At 35.9% G+C, this 22,063-nt stretch overlaps 1 protein-coding gene across 5 annotated transcripts in view; it reads right to left on the reverse strand.

Moving 5' to 3' along the window:
* CTNNA3 (catenin alpha 3) overlaps positions 1 to 22,063 on the reverse strand; it is a 422,209-nt gene that overhangs the window by 321,028 nt on the left and 79,118 nt on the right. For all 5 annotated transcript variants that reach the window (XM_031554365.2, XM_085230255.1, XM_085230251.1 and 2 more), the window contains one exon: positions 3,093 to 3,356. In XM_031554365.2, the coding sequence (XP_031410225.2) occupies positions 3,093 to 3,356 (264 nt within the window). The remainder of the gene's footprint in view (positions 1 to 3,092; positions 3,357 to 22,063) is intronic.

A 22,063-nucleotide genomic window follows, 5' to 3' on the forward strand; every position in this document is an offset into this window, starting at 1 on the left:
GGGAGCCTATTCCTGCTTTCAGTAAAGAAGTGTTTCCTGATATCCAAACTAAACTTACCCTAGCGCAACTTAAGGCCATTTCCCCCCGTCCTATCATCTGTCACCAGTAAGAAGAGACCAATCCCATTCATACATTCACGTGTCTGCCACATTCATATTACAGCCCTGAATACCAAATTGTTCTGTGGTACCTCACCTCTGCTACAGTTAAATCCTTTTGACACTACTCACTGGATCAGCAGCTTCACTATTAGACCCCTGTATCTCAAGTAAGCATTCTCAACCCTATACTACACAGTGTCAATCGTAACATAAAATGCACTCACAACTAGAATATTCAAGTATAACTGCAGAAAGAAGTTGCACTTTAAGAAGTAGCTTTATCACAGAAGACTAAGCCAACCTGATTGCTGCAGTCAGTTAACCATTTAGTTAGCAAAATGACTGTTTTCAAATCTCAAATGAAAATTGGAAGAGAGGTTCTCCTAGGAGGCAGTTTGCAGAAAACACACAAAAAGATGAACAAATAGTGCTGGCAAAAAGCTGCTACAGTTCAGCTCTAAACTAAATTTAAGAAAGAAGACTACTAGGCAACAGTAACCAGGAAAATATGATTTAAGATTCTGCCCACAGATTTAATTCTTAAAGCAATTTCATCAAAAAATTCTGATCAGTAACCTAAATGGAAAAGGCAATTTGATTTCCAAAACAATTGGAGAATGACAGATGTGGAATAAGTAGTTACACTTTTTTGCTTTAACAGGATTAATGAGTGTTTATCTACCTGAGATTTTAAACATAAATGAGCACCTAACCAGAATTATTACTTGGCTACTTTACCCCTCATTTGCCTTCTGATCCATGGAAGAGTGATCACCAGAATTCAGATACTAGGTTGCATTTTCTGACATTTAGGACTGATATACAGTATTTTTACATCTCATATAACACTGTCCTGCTACAGGGCCAGGGTCATTATAGAACAAGTCAAATGAACACACAGAGTCAGGCATAGATGACCCGTGTCATTTTGTAAGCAATCTCTTCACATTTAGAAAATGCAATACTAGTGAAAAGCATAGGTAATCTGCACCCACATATTCACTACTAAATTTGTTATATTCGTGTTTAACTGTAAATAATGTATTTATTCATATGGAGCCTATAAGAGAAATTCTTGAGAATCTACTGATTTAAGAAGTTAGCTGTTCTCATTCTTACTATTAGCTTCCCAATTCAAAAATCTGTAATTACTCTGATACTGCCAGCACTGGCAAAGCAACAATGACATTGCAAACCATCTATATACTGGACTGTTGGGTAAGCTCTGCGGTACTTTTCTACACTACAAATATTTAACAAGATTTGTTCCCAACAGACTATTTACCGTTTATTTCATGGCACTCTATTTGCTGCAACAAGAAAGTCCAAAGGTTATTTCAGGTCTCTAGCCCATAGAACTTTCATTAAAGAAAGAAAAGCACAATCATTTAATTCATAAGATCATTTTTAAAAGTTTAAATTATGCTTATTTAACACATACAGCTTAAATTCCAATTTGTGATATCTAGGTGAAAATAAATTTAAAATGCATTAACAAAATGGCTTTTTACAAGTGAGACTTTATGTTGTTATGCTTCCAATAAAAACAATTTCAATCCAGAAGAAAATTTTCCATGGAATCACTATCAAAATTCTTCTATTTTAAAATAATATTAAAAGTAAAGACAATTTAAATATCTCATTAAAATGGTACTGCTCACATATGCCAGGATAAATTCATCTGCAGTCAGATGATGCAAGCACTTTGCCAAATTTTGTTTTATCTTCTTGAGGTTTTTTTTCTGGTTTCATTTTATGTTTGTTTGGGGTTTTTTTGTTGTTGGTTTTTTTTTCCTAGATTAAACAGGGAAAGAGTAGCTCTAATTTAAACTACATTGTCATTCAGGGCATCATCATATCACATCACTTAACACACGAGTTATTTTCTTTCATTTAGTAAGAAAATAGTTTATAACTTAAAAACATAGTGTAAACAGCAAGAGTGGCTGACATATAATATGCAATCACATATTCCTTTGGGGATGAAAAAAAGAGCCTGTCAAATTCAGCTTCGGGCATTACTGAAAAGTCTGTTTTGATCAATACACTACCACTACAAGATTTATAACATATAGGGATTTCAAACTTTCTTTAACTATTCATTGAATATTTTAAACAAAATTTATTATCATCAGTCATAATATTAATTCTCTTAAAAATGTATCAACATCCAAGGCTGGCATCAGACAAAACAGAGTTTTTACAACCAAAAAGGCCCACATTTGCAAATAGGTTTAGTAACTTGCATTTCCTTTTTTTTTTCCTCTGTTTTTTTTTTTTTTTTTTGTTTTTGTTTTTTTAATTTGAGCTTATGTCTGCCATAGCGGATGGGGAATGCAGTCCATCACCTCATGTTCAGAAGGTCTTTTACCAATTTTAGCAAGGTAATGGAAAATTATACATGGAAGAATCAGAAAAGTTTGAGGAAAAGAGAAAACTCAATGTGGAAGTCTAGAATTATGTTAGGAGTAGAGAAAGAGCAGACATTCTCCAAATATTTGGTTAAATACAGAAGTAAAAACATGAATCTGTTAAAGTATATTTCTCATCTCACTTAATTTAATGTGAATTTAAAAATAAAGACGTAATTAGGTTTCTTAATCTTCAATTACATAAATAATTAAATAATGATCTCATTAACAAGTTTCAGAGTAAATAGCATCACTTTGCATTGCACTAGTTCAAACACAATGCAGCAGTGATTGTAATCATTAGAGAGTCACTGTTATTTATAAACTGAACTTATGAGTTCAAGGACATTTCTGTCTCCACCATTACTTACATGCATAGAAGTAATTCTTAAATTCTGTTTGAAGGAAGCAAAGTAGTGGAACAAAGACTTAATTGCAACCATTTTTGAACAGTGATTCTTTCCAGTGAAATAATTTAGGGTGATACTATTCAGACTAAGACTAAGGGGAGCATTGATCTTTCACTCAACAGTAATAAATGGAAACTGAAATAACTGAAATACGTTGCAGTCTACCTACCTCAAGCTCGTCAAGTGCACTTCCTAGAGTAGCTCTGTAAGAAGCAGGTTGTCCCTTTTTATTCCCAACTCCTTGGGAAGCATTAGAAATTACATTGAGGGCATTTTGTATTTCATTACAAATGGAATCCTTGCTGGCTGTAAGGGATGCAACATCTGAATGTTCCAAACAAGCTGAACATATTGAATGAAGAAGAGAAGAATTTTCTTTCAGGGTTGCACGTGCTGCAGCAATTTCATCTCGCTGATCACTAGATTTCAAATCCTGTCAACAAAAGAAAATGACATTTATTTCCAAAAGCTCTTCAAAACTGACAAGTAATGTATAAATGATGATGTTTGGGGGTTTTTTTGTTCATTTTTCTATCTGTAGTCTGTTTAAGGACACAAGTTACATTTATCAAAGATTTGGAAAAATGACTACATCTATAATTGTACTTATGATGGAATCTTCTTTATCTCACGAGGAATGAACAAGATCTGTGTAAAAAAATCAGACTTTTTAAATTGTATTTTATAACTAGCACTATAAAATATTCACATTTTGCTTTTCTAAAAAAAATTTTCCTGTGAAAAAAACTGGCCTGAAAATCTGCTTTCTCTCTTCTCCAACATGTCTATCTTAATAAGCAGTAGAGAAGGACAGAGATGTAGATAGGGTTAATACAGGAGTCTTTGATTGCTACATCTAAACACAGTTCTTGTGATTGCATCCCTGTCCCGCTGCCTGTGTCCCAAGTGCTCTGTAGAAATGAACAGCAGCTAGAGATGAGAATTCTGAACTTCAGGAAAATGGAAAGCATGGAAGTTAAGGAAATAAAGAAAAAGGTGTCTACGAAAAGCTACTTCTGTAGAGCACCAGTGCCTTTTTCTCCTCTCTCCCTGCTATGTGCACACTTCAAGCATTCAGGGATCCTACGACATTTATCTTGTTCCTTTTTTCTCCACTCAGATCTGTTTGAAACCCTACAGCCTTCTGCCATCCCAGACAATAAGGACTAAAAGTGAACCTTGAAACTGAAGGTGAGATTCAACTGTTATTAGGAGTCAAGCTGATGCGTTGTTACTTGGACAGCTGAAAGTTATGGAGTTTGCATCAAATATACAGTCAACATCAGTATTGTAAACAGCCTCCTGTCTCAGCCTGCTTTACTGTATAGACATTTTCCACATGCTCTTTCTGAATCTTGTCCATTTGCAAAAAACTAATAAATATCTGCAAAATGGCCTGAAAGAAGGAAATAAATTCAGTGGAACAGAATTAAAAAAGGAAAGTCAAACAGCACATCAGAATAATAAAAGCCAGCAGTACCAGCTTCAAATTACAAGAAGAGGCACAATGAGGAATGAGCAACAACATGCAAACAAAGCTGATCACAGTTTGCTTTAAAGCAGATTGGACTTTATGTTCCTTTGCATTGCATGAGGCTTTACATGCATTATTTACAAAAGCATCATAACATCCACACCTCACGGTATAAAGGTTTGACTTGATGAATAAAGAAAAGTGCGTTCAATATTGAATGAACTGGTCCTAGTTTTGAGATTTTTCTTTTTTTTTAATCTCATTTACTTGAAGAAATGCACTGGATGTAGGGCTGTATCTTACTTTCTCAGTCTTACTTGGAAATCTCAGGGATACAGTAGAGGTGGAAAAAAAACAGTGGAGCCCTAAACAGAAGCAGACAATTCTTCCACCAGGAGGTGATCTGAATTAGAAAACTGAGTTATTTTCTTGGGCAGATTAAAATTTAATATTTAAATTTAATATATATTTAAAAAAATAAGCCATAATATAAATGAATCATGACTGTGTAGGAATGATTTTTTTTACCATTTTGTTAAATCCAAATACTTAACTATACTCAACTGTATTTATCATGAATTGCAGGCTCTTACTCTACATTTCCTAATATTACATGACAAGAAGACAAAGTGCTCCCTTTTCTACTATAATGCAAAGGAACTACAGACCAGGAGATACACTGGCAAGTCAACATAACAGTTGACTCACTGGCTTCTATTCCTAAGCACTTCTTACTGTGTTCCATCTTATGTAGATAACTGAACTCAAAAGTTCTTCCAAAGGACCTTTCCCAATCAAAAAAAAACCAAAAAACTGCTAACCCGGAATAAGTAGTCCTTAGAAATTCAAAACTGATAAGCCAGCAGCAAAAAGCTGGCAATTTTCATAATAAACAAAGGCCCACAAGTCTTCATAATAAACCCAAAGAACAGGGAAAGAAGTAGGTACAACCTAAAGTAAGTTGTCATGCACACATCTAGCGCCCAAAAATGCATTAAAGTTTTGTAGACATTCTTAGAATTTCATGAGTCTTATTATCATCATATTCAATTCTATAAAAACATAGTAAGAAATGCTGTAGAATTCATTATAAACATTCTTTGTATATTAAAATTATCTTCCTCTTTTCCAGTTTTCAGTCTCTTAGGCTTGTAAACATAGCAGAATGAGAGAAAGGGAGAAGCAGAATTTCAGTGAACTCTAGCTGCAAGATTATCAGAGCTTTCAAGAGCATTTTTTGGGTGCTCTGAGGAAGGAAGGAAATGGAAGATGCACTTTAGGAAATCTCTGACTAGGATGTCTGTCCTTCCAAGGACCTCTTGAAGAAAAGGAGATCTTGCTCCTGGCAGACCTTCAGAGCCATCTAATACCTACCCCAGCTCCAAAGGAAACTGAGCATCTCCACAGCACTCTTTACAGAGACCCCTGAGCTATTTCTCTTGCCTCTAGGATTCTATGAAAGAGACACGTGATTTCACTTTGAGACTTAAGAAAGCACCTACCAAATACACCATTGCTCCGTACATTTGCCTCTCTTACTGGATTTTTCATCTCTTCCCTTCCTTGACTGTTCCCTCAATTACTCCTTTGCCAGACAACATGTTCACCTTTGCTACACTAGTAGCAGGGAAACTTTAAAGTGTTAAAGATTACACAAAGGGAAAATACATACATACATACATATATATATATATGCTAATCATTTGGTTTTAACTGAGATAGAGTAACTCTGTAACTGCCATGGCACAGGAAACAACTGAGGGAGGTAACAGAGAAGCAAACCAAGCTAAATTTTTATGTTAAAAAGAGTAAAACAATTATAAAAACAAGCTAATATCGACTCTCGTCTTAAATCACTTTCTCATCTTTCCATTTTCTGCAAAGAAATAGGAAAAAAAGTTTATAGCAGACATTTAAAATTCAAATATAAATTTAAAGATTGATGTTAAGACAATATTAAAAGATACAGCACATATTTTCTGACCATTAGAGTGTACACGTAGGGATAAAAAAACAACCAGGCAAAAACTAAAAGCTCCACAAGATAACTTAGCATATATTACTACCTCTTTGTAACACAATTTACTCAAAGAAAAGTGCAGAAATGCTCAGAACTCAGACAAAACAAAAACATGCATTTTACTGTTCACAAAACTGCAATACAAAAATATGTGTATGAGTCTCTACTTGCCTGTGTGCCCTTCAAGGCAGTTTTAGTGGTCAATTTCAACTTGACCCCAAATCCATTATTATCCACAAATCCTTACACAAATCCTTAAATAAGTAGTTTAAGAATTGCACTAAATAGATGCAAATGGAAGTGAAACAGTTATGGATCTTAAAGGCTCATGCAAAAATTAAGAGCTAACATAAGAAAGCTTTTCTCACAGATTTGAGCCAGAAAATTATTACCATTTAATTAATAGTTAGACAAAGATCTGTCATGAGAACAATGCCTTGAGTGGTCAGGAGAGACAGTGAGAGCCTCACCGAAAAGACATCCACAGCTCCAAAGGAGGAATGGGAAGGTCCTGTGTTTGCCAAGAGGAAAGGCCAGAATCTCTCCCAGTTAGGTTAATAAAAATACAGAGATAGAGATAACTTCCTCACATGAGAAAGTGATCACAAATACAAGCCAGGACTATAAACATAGATCTGTATGCATGTATTAATATATATATACACACACACAGGATTCTTTGTGGAGAGAACATTATAGAAGCTCTGGAATAACCACTGCCACTTCTAGAAAACCAATGTAAGATTAACTTCCATAGTAACATGGGATTATTCAGGCTCTTTGTAGGCCTTGAAGGAGTGCTGTCAAATTCCACTCAAGTTTTTTGTTCAAACAAAACAAGACCAGATCTCTCATCCTCTCCTCACAAGACAAGTGGCAATAATCTCAGCCATCCTGACGACCTAATCAAAAAGCTAAGCAGATACACATTCATTTCTTTCAAAGATTCTGAGCCTGTGTTTTTACAACTGCTAATAAAGCACATTGTCAATTTGGGATTTGGTAGTCAAACACTTAGTAAAAACTTTCTGCACCTTAATGAGATGTGATTTTCAAGAAAGCTGCCTATCAGCAAGGCCCTCTACATGAGCACAGTGCCATACAGAGTAATGCCATTGCCAAATTACACATTAAGATGAATAAAAATAAGCACTTGTTTTCAAACTTGTTCTTCAACTGTCTAGGAATGCTTTAAATATTCTGCATGTTACTGATTTTAAAACACAGTGGGTTTTGTTTCATACACCATTGTATCCAGTTTTAGAATTGTGGTACTGAATCATTGATAATGTAGAGCATTACTTCTGCTCAGTAACACAACCACAGCAAGTTAACCTCTGAGAAGGAATGCCCATAAATTCAAAACAGCAGTGAATCAAAAGAAATATACATCTGTGCGTTCTCAATGACTTAATCACTTTTTTGCTAGTTAATCTTACTTCAAGTAATGATTTTAAGGACTGAGAATTTAATACACACTGCTTCTACAAAGACTATTCTGTTTTCAAAAAACCCTGATTTACAGGACTCAGGTTCCCACAAGAAGTGATGCGTTGCAACTTTCTCTCTATATCTACACCTATTTACTATCAATCATACACATATTACCAAGAAAACATAGCAAAAACACACTAATAAATTGATCATGTCTGATTAACATCCCAGGGTGGATTGTTTAACTTACAGGTTTTTTATTTGGTTAGTGTTGTTTTTTTTTTCCCCCAGAATTTGCAGTTCAGTTAAGGAGATATAGTTTATTTAGATGACTTCATTCTATCAGACTGCAACTGCTGCACACCACTGTCTCATATACTTCATCAACTCTTTCTAGCCCCATTACACATTACAGAGCAACACCTTACTGTTATTTCCCTATCCATCATTTCAAAATGCATCTAACAACCTGCTCTTTTAACTGTCTCCTAGATGAAGTTGTTGCCTTTGAAAGGTTGCAAAGAAATTTTTCCCTCTTAGAATTAATGTAATAGGATTTTTATCTAAGTCTAGCTCTCCTTTTTCTGCACACAGATACCACTTAATATATTAGCTCACAAAGTTTTTCTTCTAGTTACAGTTGTGGTCATATTTGTCATAAATGAGCATGTCTAGTATTAGAGCAGGAAACATTCATCAGCAAGAGTGACCCAGGTCAAATATCAGATGTGAACCTCCAGTAGCATCTTCAGGAGCAAGAGAGGGGTAAAGAAAGGAATGAAAGAAGTGAAAAAAAAGAGATGGATGAAAGAAAGCAGAAATATATATATAATTTAAAGAGAATTCACTTATTTGACCTCCAGAAGCCCATCCACTCAACCAAATTCAGGACAAACTTAGCTCACTGATTTCTATAAGGTTAGCATCCAATTCTTGAAAGGCAATCTATGATTTAACACTGAGAGCAGAAGGAAATTAAGACTCCAAGATCATTTTAATACGTACTCATCAGGGGAACTAAATGAGCAAACAATGCTTTGGTAAACAGTCTTTTTCAAAATCTTTATAGCTGGAATATCATGACTATGCATGTTTTTAATTATCACAAATAAGACTGAAAAAACATCTAGGGGATTAGAGAGACCTGGTATACAGGCACTGACTGATCTGCTAAGCTTATCAACTGAGATTGCATAAGAACCAGAAGTCCAGAATATACACTAAGTCAGGACCTAACTTCTCAAGTATGATTAAAGACACATAAAAAATGGCATTTGTCAGAAAAGTCAGTTAAGTCTGTAAACATTCATTCTATTTTAATATATTTAGAGTGAAACTCAAGATCTTTCACATTCTAGCTATTTCTTAGGTTTGGGAAATTGTATCATCATTCATGTTCTGTACAACGTACAGGATACAGTTGATGAAGTTTTCGAAAGTATTCCAAACAGAATGCTTTCAGTGGAAGATAAATCACTGAAAATTATGTCATAATGCCATTTTCCACGATCCCAAATTTCTGAAATATTTTTTGTCATTGCTGTAATACCCTATTTGATTATTTGCTTTGTTTATGAAAATTTTAAATTAGAAGAGGTTTGGGGATACTTACTAAAATGTTCTATTCTCTGCCTTAGTAATATTAAGCTGCTTAGAAACTTCTCAAGTAAAAAATACCAACAGCAGAAGATCACATTCTATGCAGTCCACTAGAAGTTTCACTGATACACAATTTAACAGGTACCAAACTGATGAATCTTTCATATTTATCCTGTTTTGTTTTAGCCTTATTTTTATACATATTATCATATGTAAACATACTCCACCTTTCACATTAGTTGGAAAGAGGTCCTGAACTCAACAGTTCAAGGTCTCTGAGGTATAAGTTTCTCCTGGTCCTAACAGAGCACAGTTCAGTTTTCCTGGATTTAATACCCCAGTGTGAGATGTGAAATCATCATGCATAAGCAAGTACACAACTTGTATAACTGTTTCAATTGAGATTTTCTCATACATTATAGGCTCAACAAATAGTCAAGGTACTTGCCACTGCTTGCCTGACAAACTCTAGCTGCAGTTTAATGATTTTAAAATATTTATGATAAATATCTGTCAACAATACAAAATAAGCTGATTTCTTTTTTCCTTGCCAAAAAAGCATAAAACTATAACAAGTTGAGTCAAATAACTCAATGACATATTTTTCCACTCTATTTTAAGAAGCATTCAATTCAAACACTGCAGAGAACATTAAGTTGCTGCTATGTAAACATATATACAATTGATGTGTGTAAAGAACAGCACTCTAGAAAATGAAACTAAAGCGTTGATCCATCAAAACAAGCTTATTAGCATTACCATTTTCAGAAATGTTAACAGCATGCTCTGTTTTGGCTACTCAGCTTACACTGCAAAATCAGTTCGTTTTGACTGTTACCATGGATAACAGTTTCTCTTTCTTCTTGCATATTAGCTGGGTTTTCTCACCACTGTTTTCTGCATACCTTGCAAACAGTTATAGGATAGCAACTCAGAGCAAGAAAGAAAAAGCCATAAGCCCTTGAGCTCTGTACTGAATGTTAATGCATTGGTATATGATAGATTTAATACAGAACTGAGAATAAATGTCTTCCAGCAGCTGTAGTCTGGACCTATAAATTGCTGTAAGTACTGTGAAAATCTATACAGAGAAAGAACGGCTGTATAATTTAAAGCACTGGTATTTGTCAAGAAAAGCTGCAAATACAGAACTTGATTTCTTTGTTTAAAAATTCATACAAAAATTACAAGTTGCCTTTACAGAGATTCTTCGTAGATTAGAACATTTGTTCATCTTTCCTGATGAACATACTTCATACTATTTAATTCTTAACAGAATAATGAAATTCAAAAAGAACAAATGCCAAATGAGTTTAAAAAAAAAAAATGCCAGAAATTTGTTTTAAAAAAAAAGTTAACAATGAGCATTTATGCTCTACATTGAATATATTTGGATAATATGAGAAAAGTAGAGTACTGATCCAATTTATACTGTAGAGATTATATATACTATATTAATCCACAAAAATAAAATATTGAAGAAAAGGTTTAAACAGTTGAATTATTTTTGAGATGTATCCCTGCCAAGAACACTGACAGCTGCATCACACACTCCTGTTCTTCCTTACACTTGAGATATTTTGCATGTTCAGTCCAAAAATACAAGCTAAAATACACTTTATACCGCAATAGCTACATAAAATGCTATACTACCTGACCAATGTTTAAAACTTACAGAATTTAAATAACTTTATTGGAAAAATATAAATATTTGTGTCTTAAAGTCACACGTACACTTAACCATCTCTCATTTGCTAATTTGTGAACATCAAACAATGTGTTTTTTTTAAACATTAATGATACTGGAACTTTTTACTAATCAGGGAAGTACAACTTTTTAGCTAGTGGTTTTGATTCAGAAAATAGGAAAAGCTTCTAAAATATAATTATTTTTTAGAAAAAAAGACACAAAGAGTTTTTAAGTGAACATTCTTTTCTAACATAAGTAATTTTAAGTCCACAAAATAAGAACGTTTTGTTGAAACCCTTTGAAATAGTCACTTTCAGAATGTGATCAACATTGAACTGTGTTCAGACGGCTGTCTGCTAACTGCAGTTTAAATTGCTATATTTCTTTATGTGCTAGCTTCCAACTATCATAATTGAAATGACTCAACGGGAGACAATATCTTCCTGGACTCACAGCAAGTAACAATGAACACTGTAGCATTTCTTATGTAAGTTCAGGAAACATAATTTCCTTTATTTCTAAATGTATAAGAAATAAAGCATTAAAAAAAGAAAAAAACCTGAGTTGATCTGTGCTAAGAAATTTAATCATTATTTTTTGGTGTATAAAATCAGAAAAGTCCCAAGAAATATTTATTATTTTTGTGAACTGAATATTATATCAGAAGTTCAGTTATCTGAAAGCCCTTCAAACTGGTCAGAATTCCGTTTATAAGACACAAAACATAAGGCACACAATACTTCAAAACAAAACAGCAAGTCTTACTAATTATCCTCTCATATGGAACCAGCTGTGTTGAACCCACTGAATTGTAACAATTCTTAATGTTAATACAAGGGCTACCACAGGCAACATCCCGTAAGACAACTGTGATCGTTAGAAACAGCATGTTTATTTTATATATTATATATTATATTATATTTTATATATTATGTTTTTTATTTAGAAACAGTTTAAACTTCAGCAAAGAAAATTTTGTGAGGACCCTACAGACAAACACTGCAGAATTCTGAAATTTTTATCTTTGTAATCTGTCCTTTAATATCTAAGTCAGGGCTTTGCTGTTTATCCTTGAGTATAAAATATAAATCCACAGCTGATCACAGTCACCATCAGAAACAAAGCTGCACTGCCTTATCTCCATTACATTACAAAAAGTCAAAACACCCTTAAATGGTCTTTTTCTTGAAGAAGGGAAATGGTAAGAACTTCAAGCTTCACACAGTAGTGGCAGTAGTTTTGCCAGTGTCCTCTACCTGTTCATATGCTGACTTCCTCATTTTCCCTAAATGTCTAAAAATTATTGAATTTGGGTTTTATGATGGTATCTATAATGTGGAAGAACACCAAGGAATTAAAACATAATATTCATCTAATTAAATGGCATGAGAAGGTTTTAGTTCAAGGTTTTCTGCGTAGTATCAATTTCTTGTATTGAAGCAATGTATAATTTTAATTGCAAACTTCACAGCTTAATAAGCCTTAACAGAAGATACTCATTTCTGTGACTCCAGTGGTTTTGCACAAATGATAATAAAGTCAGTTCTTCCATGGAGGAAATGTCATTGTCAAATTAAACATTCTCATCGGTAACAGTTAGAAATTATACAGTGTAGGGAGCTCACACAATTTAGGAAGTCGAAGACCTAACCATCAGGTTCCAATATTACTGGTCTTGTGAAGCCTTAAGATCTTAAGAGATATGGTGTGACAGATTAAATATAATAGTCCATCTTGGTAAAAGGGGAAAGATGTCTTCCACCTCATTCCCCATATCAAGTGTCACAAAACATGTAGAGAAATACCAGTTTATCTGACCCCTGGTTTCCTCTGGAACAAACCCCTTTTTTTACTCTTGCTGTGTTTCAAGAAATAACACAGCACATAACTGATGGAGAAAGAGGACTCATAACCATCAGTAAAACTACTAGTACAGAAAAAGCCCTGTATTTTAGAATTCATTTAAAAGGGACAGATTAATAAAATAAGGCCAGGTAAGTCAGTCAAATCAGCACTATACTTCACATTCACAAATAATTTACTAAGCAAACTACCTCTAAGGTATAGCATTTAAAAACTATTATTTTCAGAAACTAAAACTGAATTTCAAGTGATCAGCAAGTCCAAAACACTTTGCATTAGTACTTCATGCCCCCTCATACTTCCTTCTGTCAATCACTGGCCTGAGATGAATATCAGGTAACAGCGAAAGGACAAGAGGGGATGGTCTCAAGTTGCCCCAGGGGAGGTTCAGGTCAGATATTAGAAAAAAATTTATTCTCAGAAAGAGTGGTGATGCATTGGAACAGGCTGCCCAGGGAGGTGGTGGAGTCACTGTCCCTAGAGGCATTCAAGTATCATGTGGCACTGGGGGATATATCTAGCAAGCATGGTGGTGATGGATTGGGGTTGGACTAGATGGTCCTAGTGGTCTTTTTCCAACCTTAACGATTCTATGATTCTATCATGCTATTAATGACTAATTTTCCATTAATTACAGTTTAATCAAACACAGATTTGATTCCAAATCCCCTCAAATCCAAGGGAAATTGCAACGTAAGTTTTTGCAAAAAATGTTATGCTTTTTTTCACATTAACAACATTGTTCACAGGACACACTAATTCTAAGATTCATATGTATTCAGAGTGTTTTTCATTTAGAGTTTTCGGTGAGTGGTACGACTTGCTGTGTTGCTGACTAAGACAAAACAAACTGTATTCTCTCTTCATCAACTCTAAGCCACACTGTAATCAATATAATGTCTAACAGTTTTGAGGACTGTGAATAAAATATTAAAATTGTGTTAGAGTTCTTTTATACTGAAGAGCTTAATTAACATGAAAATAACCTTTCAGTAATGTTTCCTCTCTTCTAGATTATTCTTATAAAGTATTAATGAAACATTAAAACTTTTCTCATAGGACAATAACTCACTTTTAAAACAATAAATCACTCAAAGACTATCTAATCAATTTCCTTTTTATTTTATTATTAGAATATCACTCCTGAAAAGTGAACAGAATTTTTAAAAAGTATAATCCTTCAGAGAACTCACCTTCAAAGCTAATGAGCATAATCAGCTTCTGAAACAGAATAAATCTTTTATACTTTGCTATAGTACTTATTTTTAATACAAAATTGAAGTTATTTTTGCTCAAGAAAAGAGCTCCAAGAATTCTAAAATAAACTTATTTAAGCCCAAACATGACATATAGTTGTGCATTTGTGTATTCCAAAACTTAGTTTTGTAGCTTCCCTTCATCCCCTCGCAGATCTTAAACCTGCCATCCACATTCTTCAATATTGCCTAAGAGAAGCAATATAGGGTCTACATTCCTCTGCTGACAGTACAATGTAGGACTGCATAAGCTGCAACTGGGATCAGCTCTTCAGTATATAGGAACTGCATAAACCTAACAAGATGGTTATTTATTCCTTACACAAGGTAAATACAGAAATAAGAGAAACTACACTAAAAGATGACAACAAACTTGTGAGCAGAGAGATGCACCATTCTAGCGACACCTTCTACTTTTTGCTTCCTCTTAAGCACACTCAGGCTAGATGAATAAAGGAAATGTTCAGAATTACAGTAAGTTCTAAGCTTAGTAAATGTATATGACATACTCAGCATCTCAATAATAGCCAAAAAAGAAATGCCACTCATTCTAAAAGTTAGAGATTAAAAGAACCCAGCACAGGATTCATTAGCAGGGAACAAATGAACAGTGGGCCTAAGCATGGCCTAAGCCATATGGACTACTGCAAATTCAAACGCTTTTGTGAGGCACCAAATGCTGTGCCTCATGCACACAAAACAGTTTGTGATACAAAGCAAAGCAGCCAGAAAAGGAAGCAAGAGGCTGGTATGTCTAAACCTGGACCTTCTGGTCAAAATGGAGAGAAAGAATAAAATGTACAGGTGGCGGAAGCAAGGACAGGTTCCTCAGCAAAAGTATAGGGATGCTGTTACACTGTGTAGGGATTGGGTCAGGAAAGCCAAGGCCCAAATGGAACTCGACTTGTCAAGGGGTGCAATGAAGAATAAGAAAGGCTTCTAGAAGGTACATCAACCAGAAAAGGCAAGTCCAGAAGGGCGTACGCACTCCTAGCAAGTAACGCAGGCAGACTGGTAACAACAGGCAAGGAGAAGGCTGAGGTACTCAACAACTACTTTGCCTCTGCTTTGCCTCTTTGTTATCACTGGCAACTGCTCTTCACAGACTGCTGAAGCAGATAGATCAGAAGATGGGGTCTAGTGGACCAATGCCCCTCCCACTGTAAGCAAAGATTAGGTTCATGACCACCTGAGAAACCTGAATATTTATAGGTCTAAGACGCAACTCAGAGCCCAGAGGGAACTGGCTGATGTAGCTGCCAATCCACTCTTCCTAGTATTTGAAGAGTCTTGGCAGTAAGGTAAAGTTCCTGGTGACTGGAAAAAAGGCAATATTATACCCATTTTTAAGACAAGTGTGGCCAGCAGGTCAAGGGAGGTAAAGTGCTCAGTACAGAAGAGATGTGAACCTGCTGGAATGCTTCCAGAGAAGGGCCGCAAAAACAATTCAAGGGATGGAACACCTCCCCTATGAGAAGTAGAGGGAACTGATGCTGTTCAACCTGAAGACAAGACAAGACTCCAGGGAGACCTGATTGTAGCCTTTCAGTATCAAAAGGGGGGCTGTGAGAAGGAAGGGGCAGACTCTTTAGCAGGTTTTGTTGTGATAAGACAATGGGAAACGGTTTCAAACTAAAAGAATTAAACTAGAAGATTTAGATTGGATATAAGAGATACGGGATTTGGGATTTTTTTTGTGTTGTTTTTTTGTTTGTTAGTTTGTTTTGTTTTGTTTTTACAATAAGAGTGGTGAGGCACTGGGAACAGGTTGCCCAGAGAAATAATGCCTCATCTTTGGAGACCTTCAAGGTCAGATTGGACAGGGCTTTGAGCACTTGATCTATCTGTAGATGTCCCTATTCATTGCAGGGAAGATGGAGTAGATGACCTGTAAATGTCCCTTCCAACTCAAAAAATTCTATTATTCTAAGTTTCTGTAGAGATACCCACTGCATCCTAGGAGAAATTCTCTTTCAAAGAAAGATAATCCTTCCCTTTACAGATTTTTCATGCTAACTTAATATTAGTAAAAAACTATTTCTATCTCATGGTCTCAGTCTAAGGAATATTTTTTCAGCCCAAGTTCCCAAATTCATTTCAGTGTTCTTCATCCCACTTTTTCTCTCAGAATTATCACCAAATTAGAAACTGCTTTAGGAAATTTAAATACTGAAAATATTCTTCAGTTAAAGCAATACTCATACATTTTAAAAAAAAAAGAAAAGAATTAGGGAAAAGATTTAACAAAGGCATACATCTTTATTTTGCACTTACTCAACTTCCAACACCCAGATGGCACCTATGGAATGTCTCTTATTACCTATTTTCCCCACTCTTTTAGGCAGTCTTCTGACTTAGACAAAAATAACAGTCATTATTAAGGAGTCACAAAATGCCAATATCTAGGTATAAAAATCAGTCATATCGATCACTTTCACCAGAGTTAAACATTCCAAATGTGAAACATTTGAAATTCTTTAGAGATTCTATTGGACAAGCCCTGAGAACTCAGGCTGCCTGTGAAAGTCAGTGAAATTAATTTGTGAAAGCCAGTGATTTGGTCTGCTAATGCCACAATAAAAACAGGATGCTGCCAGAAATCTAATCACATAGTAACAATTGCCACTGGAAAGCAATTTGATAACTATAATCTCTTCAGATAATCAAGAACAATCATATTTAAGAAAATTATTTTTCTAGCTTAATAAAATTTCTATAGCACTTGTATGTTGCATTCAACAGCTGCTGTGTTGCAAGGAAACTTTTGTTATGTGGTCTTTGGACCACTATAATCTATGCTGTAAGACAACTTGATGCATTGCACAAACCTCTTTGAGAGACTGCTTGGGCCTTGTCATCTGGAAGAAATTTTGGATGTTGATAAGTGAGAATTTTGAGTGAAGATAGGTAGCTAAACAACATATTGAGGATTACAGTGATGATGAAAGGATTCCGGTGATCATGAGTTCACAGTAATTAGACAGCAACTAGCAAAAAATAGAGGACATTTTATCTGCAAGTTAAACCTGCAGTTTCATTAAAATGTCAAAAATATTTATATAAATGGATGTATGTGCCAGAAAATAAAAGTAGCCTGAGCAATTACATAGCCAATTAGCAATACATTATAAGACAGGGGGAGCAGAAGTTCAACATCTCCGCACCTTAAGCACCTAGACAGTTTTTCTCCACCCTGGTTGTCCTTCAGCCAGAGCTTCTGCAGCAGTATGGTGCACCGCAGACTGCCTGAATAAAAGGAAACCCCAAAAGCAAAAATTCTGTGTCAAACCAGTCGTGCAAGAGAGACTGGGATCTGCGGGTTGTGGCCATCTCTGAAGAAGAGCAACATTCCTTACTCCCCTCTGGTAATAAGAGATAAAAATAAAACACGATATAATGAAAATAAGATAATCAGCATTGCTTCCAAATCAGGCTGCTTACTCCTTCAACACAAATGGCAGTTTATTTCTCCTTCTTTGAGAGCTTGTATCTGAAAAGTATCCGTGTGCAAAACTTTGTTAACATTACTGCTTAGCACCTAAGCAAAGCCTACAGGGAATAAATAGTACCTTCTGGAAAGCTTTGACAGAAGTGCAGTGAACTTTCCTCAGACTTGTGTTGTGTAAAATGCTTCTTTCTGTTGTCCCCTAGCTGATAAAAAAAAAACAAACAACCAGATGAGGTCAACATGTAGAAATCTGGAGAACAAATAAAGACCTCTAATAATTAAACACATCCCTTCTTTGATTAATAGAGGGGCCTAGAGCGAAGGAAACATACAGAACTCTTGCGCATCCAAAAACACTGACAGACACAATAAATATATAAGACCAAGTTGACAGGAGGGAAAAAGGATAACACAAAAGCTGTCAAAGGAATTTGCACAATGCACTCACCTAACCATGGTGCCAGTCACAATCAGACTGAAGACAAATTTGGACAAAAACTGTGACTAAATTATCTTGCCCAATAAATAGTGGGGAGCCCAAAAGGCTCTTGAGCTGTCCTGCACATTAGCCAGCTACACATCTCTGCTATCACTTAGGTGAGAGGATATGCCTGCTGCAGATTCTTCTGACACGTCGATGTGAAGAGATTCCTTGCTAGTACCAATTTTTAGTAAATGACTAATAGCTTGCTAATCTTTGTAAGCTTTGCTAAGATTACACTTAGATTGACCATGCATATATAATCCTTTAAACACAACCTATTGACAAAGTCCATGACTAGGAGTGGATTTTGCCACACATATGCTCCTCACCTCTGTGCTGCAAAGATCTTAGAAAGCAAGGAGGTACACTTTGAACTTCATGACTCATATGGAGCATCTCCTGGACAAGTGTTTATCCTCTGTGCAATAAATGATCAAGTGAATCTTGCCTTCTCTAATCTTGTTAATTTGCTGCCTTATTTATGATTAAGTTGTGTTAAATCACTATTACATATCAATAAATACAGCACTGCTTTTATCTTATGAGTGAAGTATCTAATTTCATTTGTGACTGCTGTAAAAAGAAAAATGGCTTCAAGAACATACCAGTTAGTTTCATAAATAGAATAAAACCATCAAATGGACATTATTAATATCTTGCTCTTTAAACAGGCTCTTTGTCAACACAAACACCAATACCCTGGCCTATTGGTCCCTGTCAAGCTCAGGCTCAGATCCCACAGAACTCCAGTCCAGGAAGAAGTGAGGATGATGACTAAGGTTTTAATCCTTGAGCTGGAAACAGTACTAACCACACCTTGACCTTCAAATGAGGAATAAGTTGTTTTAAAAGAACTGACCCAAAGTTTGTTAGATTTAGTAATAATTCATCCTACAGTTACTCTCCAGTGAGAGACACACAGTTCTCCAACAGACTATGGAAGGACAACATAAATCTAACAGAAAACATGAGTGACATCACCAGCCTCCACAGCACTACAGATATACTTTCTCCTTACTTCATAAGAATGGACATGTGGGCACTTGTAGACTAATAAATGGACAGATAATTTCCAGTAAGATAGAGAACAGCTGTCATGTCATCTCTAATCATCAGAAAAATTTTCATATTTCAACCTCTGGCCTTCAAATCTCTATATACACTGCTATCAAATTCTAACAATTTATCAAGTACCAGATGTGAAAAATCAAAGATACTAATCAAGTCTTTGTGGTCAGTAATGAAACCTAAAAAAAATACTATTCTGTCACTTAGGTGGAGCATATTTCTCAGAATTTATCACATTCTTTTATTTTAGAATGAATTAAAGATTTAATTTTTTCAAGTAATCTGAGGCTTCAGATTGACAGTTTCTATAAATCACAAAAGTAAGACTGCCCATTAGAAGGACTGCGGGTGATGAGTATCATCCATCATCTTGTCAAGAAAAACTGACATTGTCACTCCAATACAAATAGAAGGCATTCAGCACTTCATCAATATACAATTCATGACAATAGAATCACAGAAACATAGAATCACCAAAGTTGGAAAAGACCTTTAAGATCATCCTGCCCTCCCATTCACTTATCCCCCATATTGCCCATTAAACCTCATCCCTCAGCATAATATCGAAACATTGCTTGAACACCTCCAGGGACAGTGACTCCACCACTTCTCTGGGCAGCCCATTCCAACACCTGACTACACTCAGAGAGAAGTAATATTTCCTAACATCCCACCTGAATCTCTGCTGGCACAACATTCTCTCATGTCCTATTGCTAGCTACATGGGAGAAGAGGCCAATTCCCACCTCATCACAGCCTCACTTTCAGGTAGTTGCAGAGAGCAATGAGGTTAGCCCTGAGTTTCTTGTTCTCCAGATCAAAAAATTTGAGTTCCCTCAGTTACTCCTCATTAGACTGGTGCTCCAGAACCCTCACCAGCTTCATTGTCTTTCTCTTGCAAGCTCCAGGGCCTCAATTTCTTTCTTGTAGTGAGGGGCCCAAAACTGAACAAAATACTTGAGCTGCAGTCTCACCAGAGCTGAGTAAGAGGTACAATTACTTCCCTGCTCCTGCTAGCAACACTATTTCTGATACAAACCAGGATGCCATTGGCCTTTTTGGCCACCCAGGCACACTGCTGGCTCATGTTCAGCCGAGCGTTGACCAGTACCCTCAGGTCCTTTTCCTCTGCAGTCTTCCATCCACTCTGCCCCAAGGTCTGTTGCATTGTTTGGGGTTATTGTGGTCAAAATGCAGGACCTGGCACTCGGTCTTGTTGAACTTCAAGATGTTGAACAGGACAGGCCAATACCAACCCCTGGGGAGTACCACTCATGACCAGTCGCCAGCTGGAAGTGACTCCATTTACCACACCACTCTGGGCCAGCCATCCAGCCAGTTCTTAATCCAGCAAAGAGTTTATCTGTCCAAGCTAAGGCTGCCAGCTCCTCCAGGAGAATACTATGGGAGACAGTGTTGAAGGCTTTGCTGAAGTCTAGGTAGACTAAGTTAACAGCCTTTGCCTGATCCAAAAGGTGAGTCACTCGATCACAGACAGAGATCAGGCTGGCCATGCAGGATCTGTCTTACATGAATCCAGGAACAGTCACAGAAAACCCAAGAGACGTGCTCACAGTATAGAGTAACTAACACAGCCAAGAGATCACAGCAGCCTGTCTTGTAAATTAAAACGCAGAAAAATTCAACAAAAAATTCACAGAATTTCCACTTCCAATATTTGTGCAGAGGATTGGATGCAGATGCCTTTCTTTTTTTGCCAGGATTGTGGTTCTAATCTATTAGCACAAAAAATGATTTTCCGTAGGCAGGCCTCACTACTGCATTTTTAAATGCTGCAAACCTTGTAGAATCACCTTTGTTTGCAGTTCCTTAGTAAAATCTTCAGTTAAAGTAAGATTAGTGTGATTAGAGTAATAACTGTCCAGAACTACTTCTCTGTTTAAAAAGATATCTGCAATTCTCTAAATCACATGGATCTGCTTTGGGAAAAACAACACTAATGCAGTTTACTATCACACTAAAGATCAATTCGTTAGAAATAAAATTGCATTATTATTCTCTTTCATTAGAAAGCCTTATGGACACTCATGTTGCAATTCAGTACTCTCAATATATAAACCTTTAAAAATATATATATTTTTTATAAGAGTTACTTCAGTGGGGAACATTGAACAAACAGACTCCAGCAAATTATTCAGAAAATTTCTAAATAAGTATTTGTCCAGAGCTTTTAGAAAAGTCGCAGGTGTTACTGCAGCTTTAATTCCAAACAAAAATATGTATGAACGAATGGATGAATTAGTTCACAGAGGAAAAATACCATTAGAAACTACGCTCAAATAAAGAAGTTACCACATCCAGAAAAACCAACACTTAGCCATAGAAAGATAAAAAATTCTTCATACTGTTGCTGTAGTGATAGGGATTAGGATTAGACAAAAAAAAAGAAAGGCAGTTCAGTGAGCATCGACTCAGAGCATAGACTCTGGACTTGTACTACTGCAATGCTATAACACAATGGAAAGCACAGCAGTGACAGCAGAGTAGTCAAGTCCTAGGCTACAGCAAGAGAGGATATGTTCAAATCTTGCAGCTGTGGGCACAGAAATAAAGGAAAGAATCTGCTTACCCTTGGGAAGGTCTAAGTTATCACAGGGATCTCCAGCAAGAACCCCTTGCCTCCACTACCAACCCTTAAATGAGATGGATCCATCCCATCCAGACACTGAGCTGCATTGCATGCACCTGAGCTCCCCTGGGTTGGCCCTGCCTTCTCACCAGGTTTCAGGCCATGACTTAGCATTCCCACTACAACAACACAACATCCAACCTGCAAAGAAGTA

The sequence above is a fragment of the Meleagris gallopavo genome, chromosome 8 (genome assembly GCF_905368555.1).
Source record: "Meleagris gallopavo chromosome 8, MGAL_WU_HG_1.1, whole genome shotgun sequence".
Lineage (NCBI taxonomy): Eukaryota > Metazoa > Chordata > Aves > Galliformes > Phasianidae > Meleagris > Meleagris gallopavo.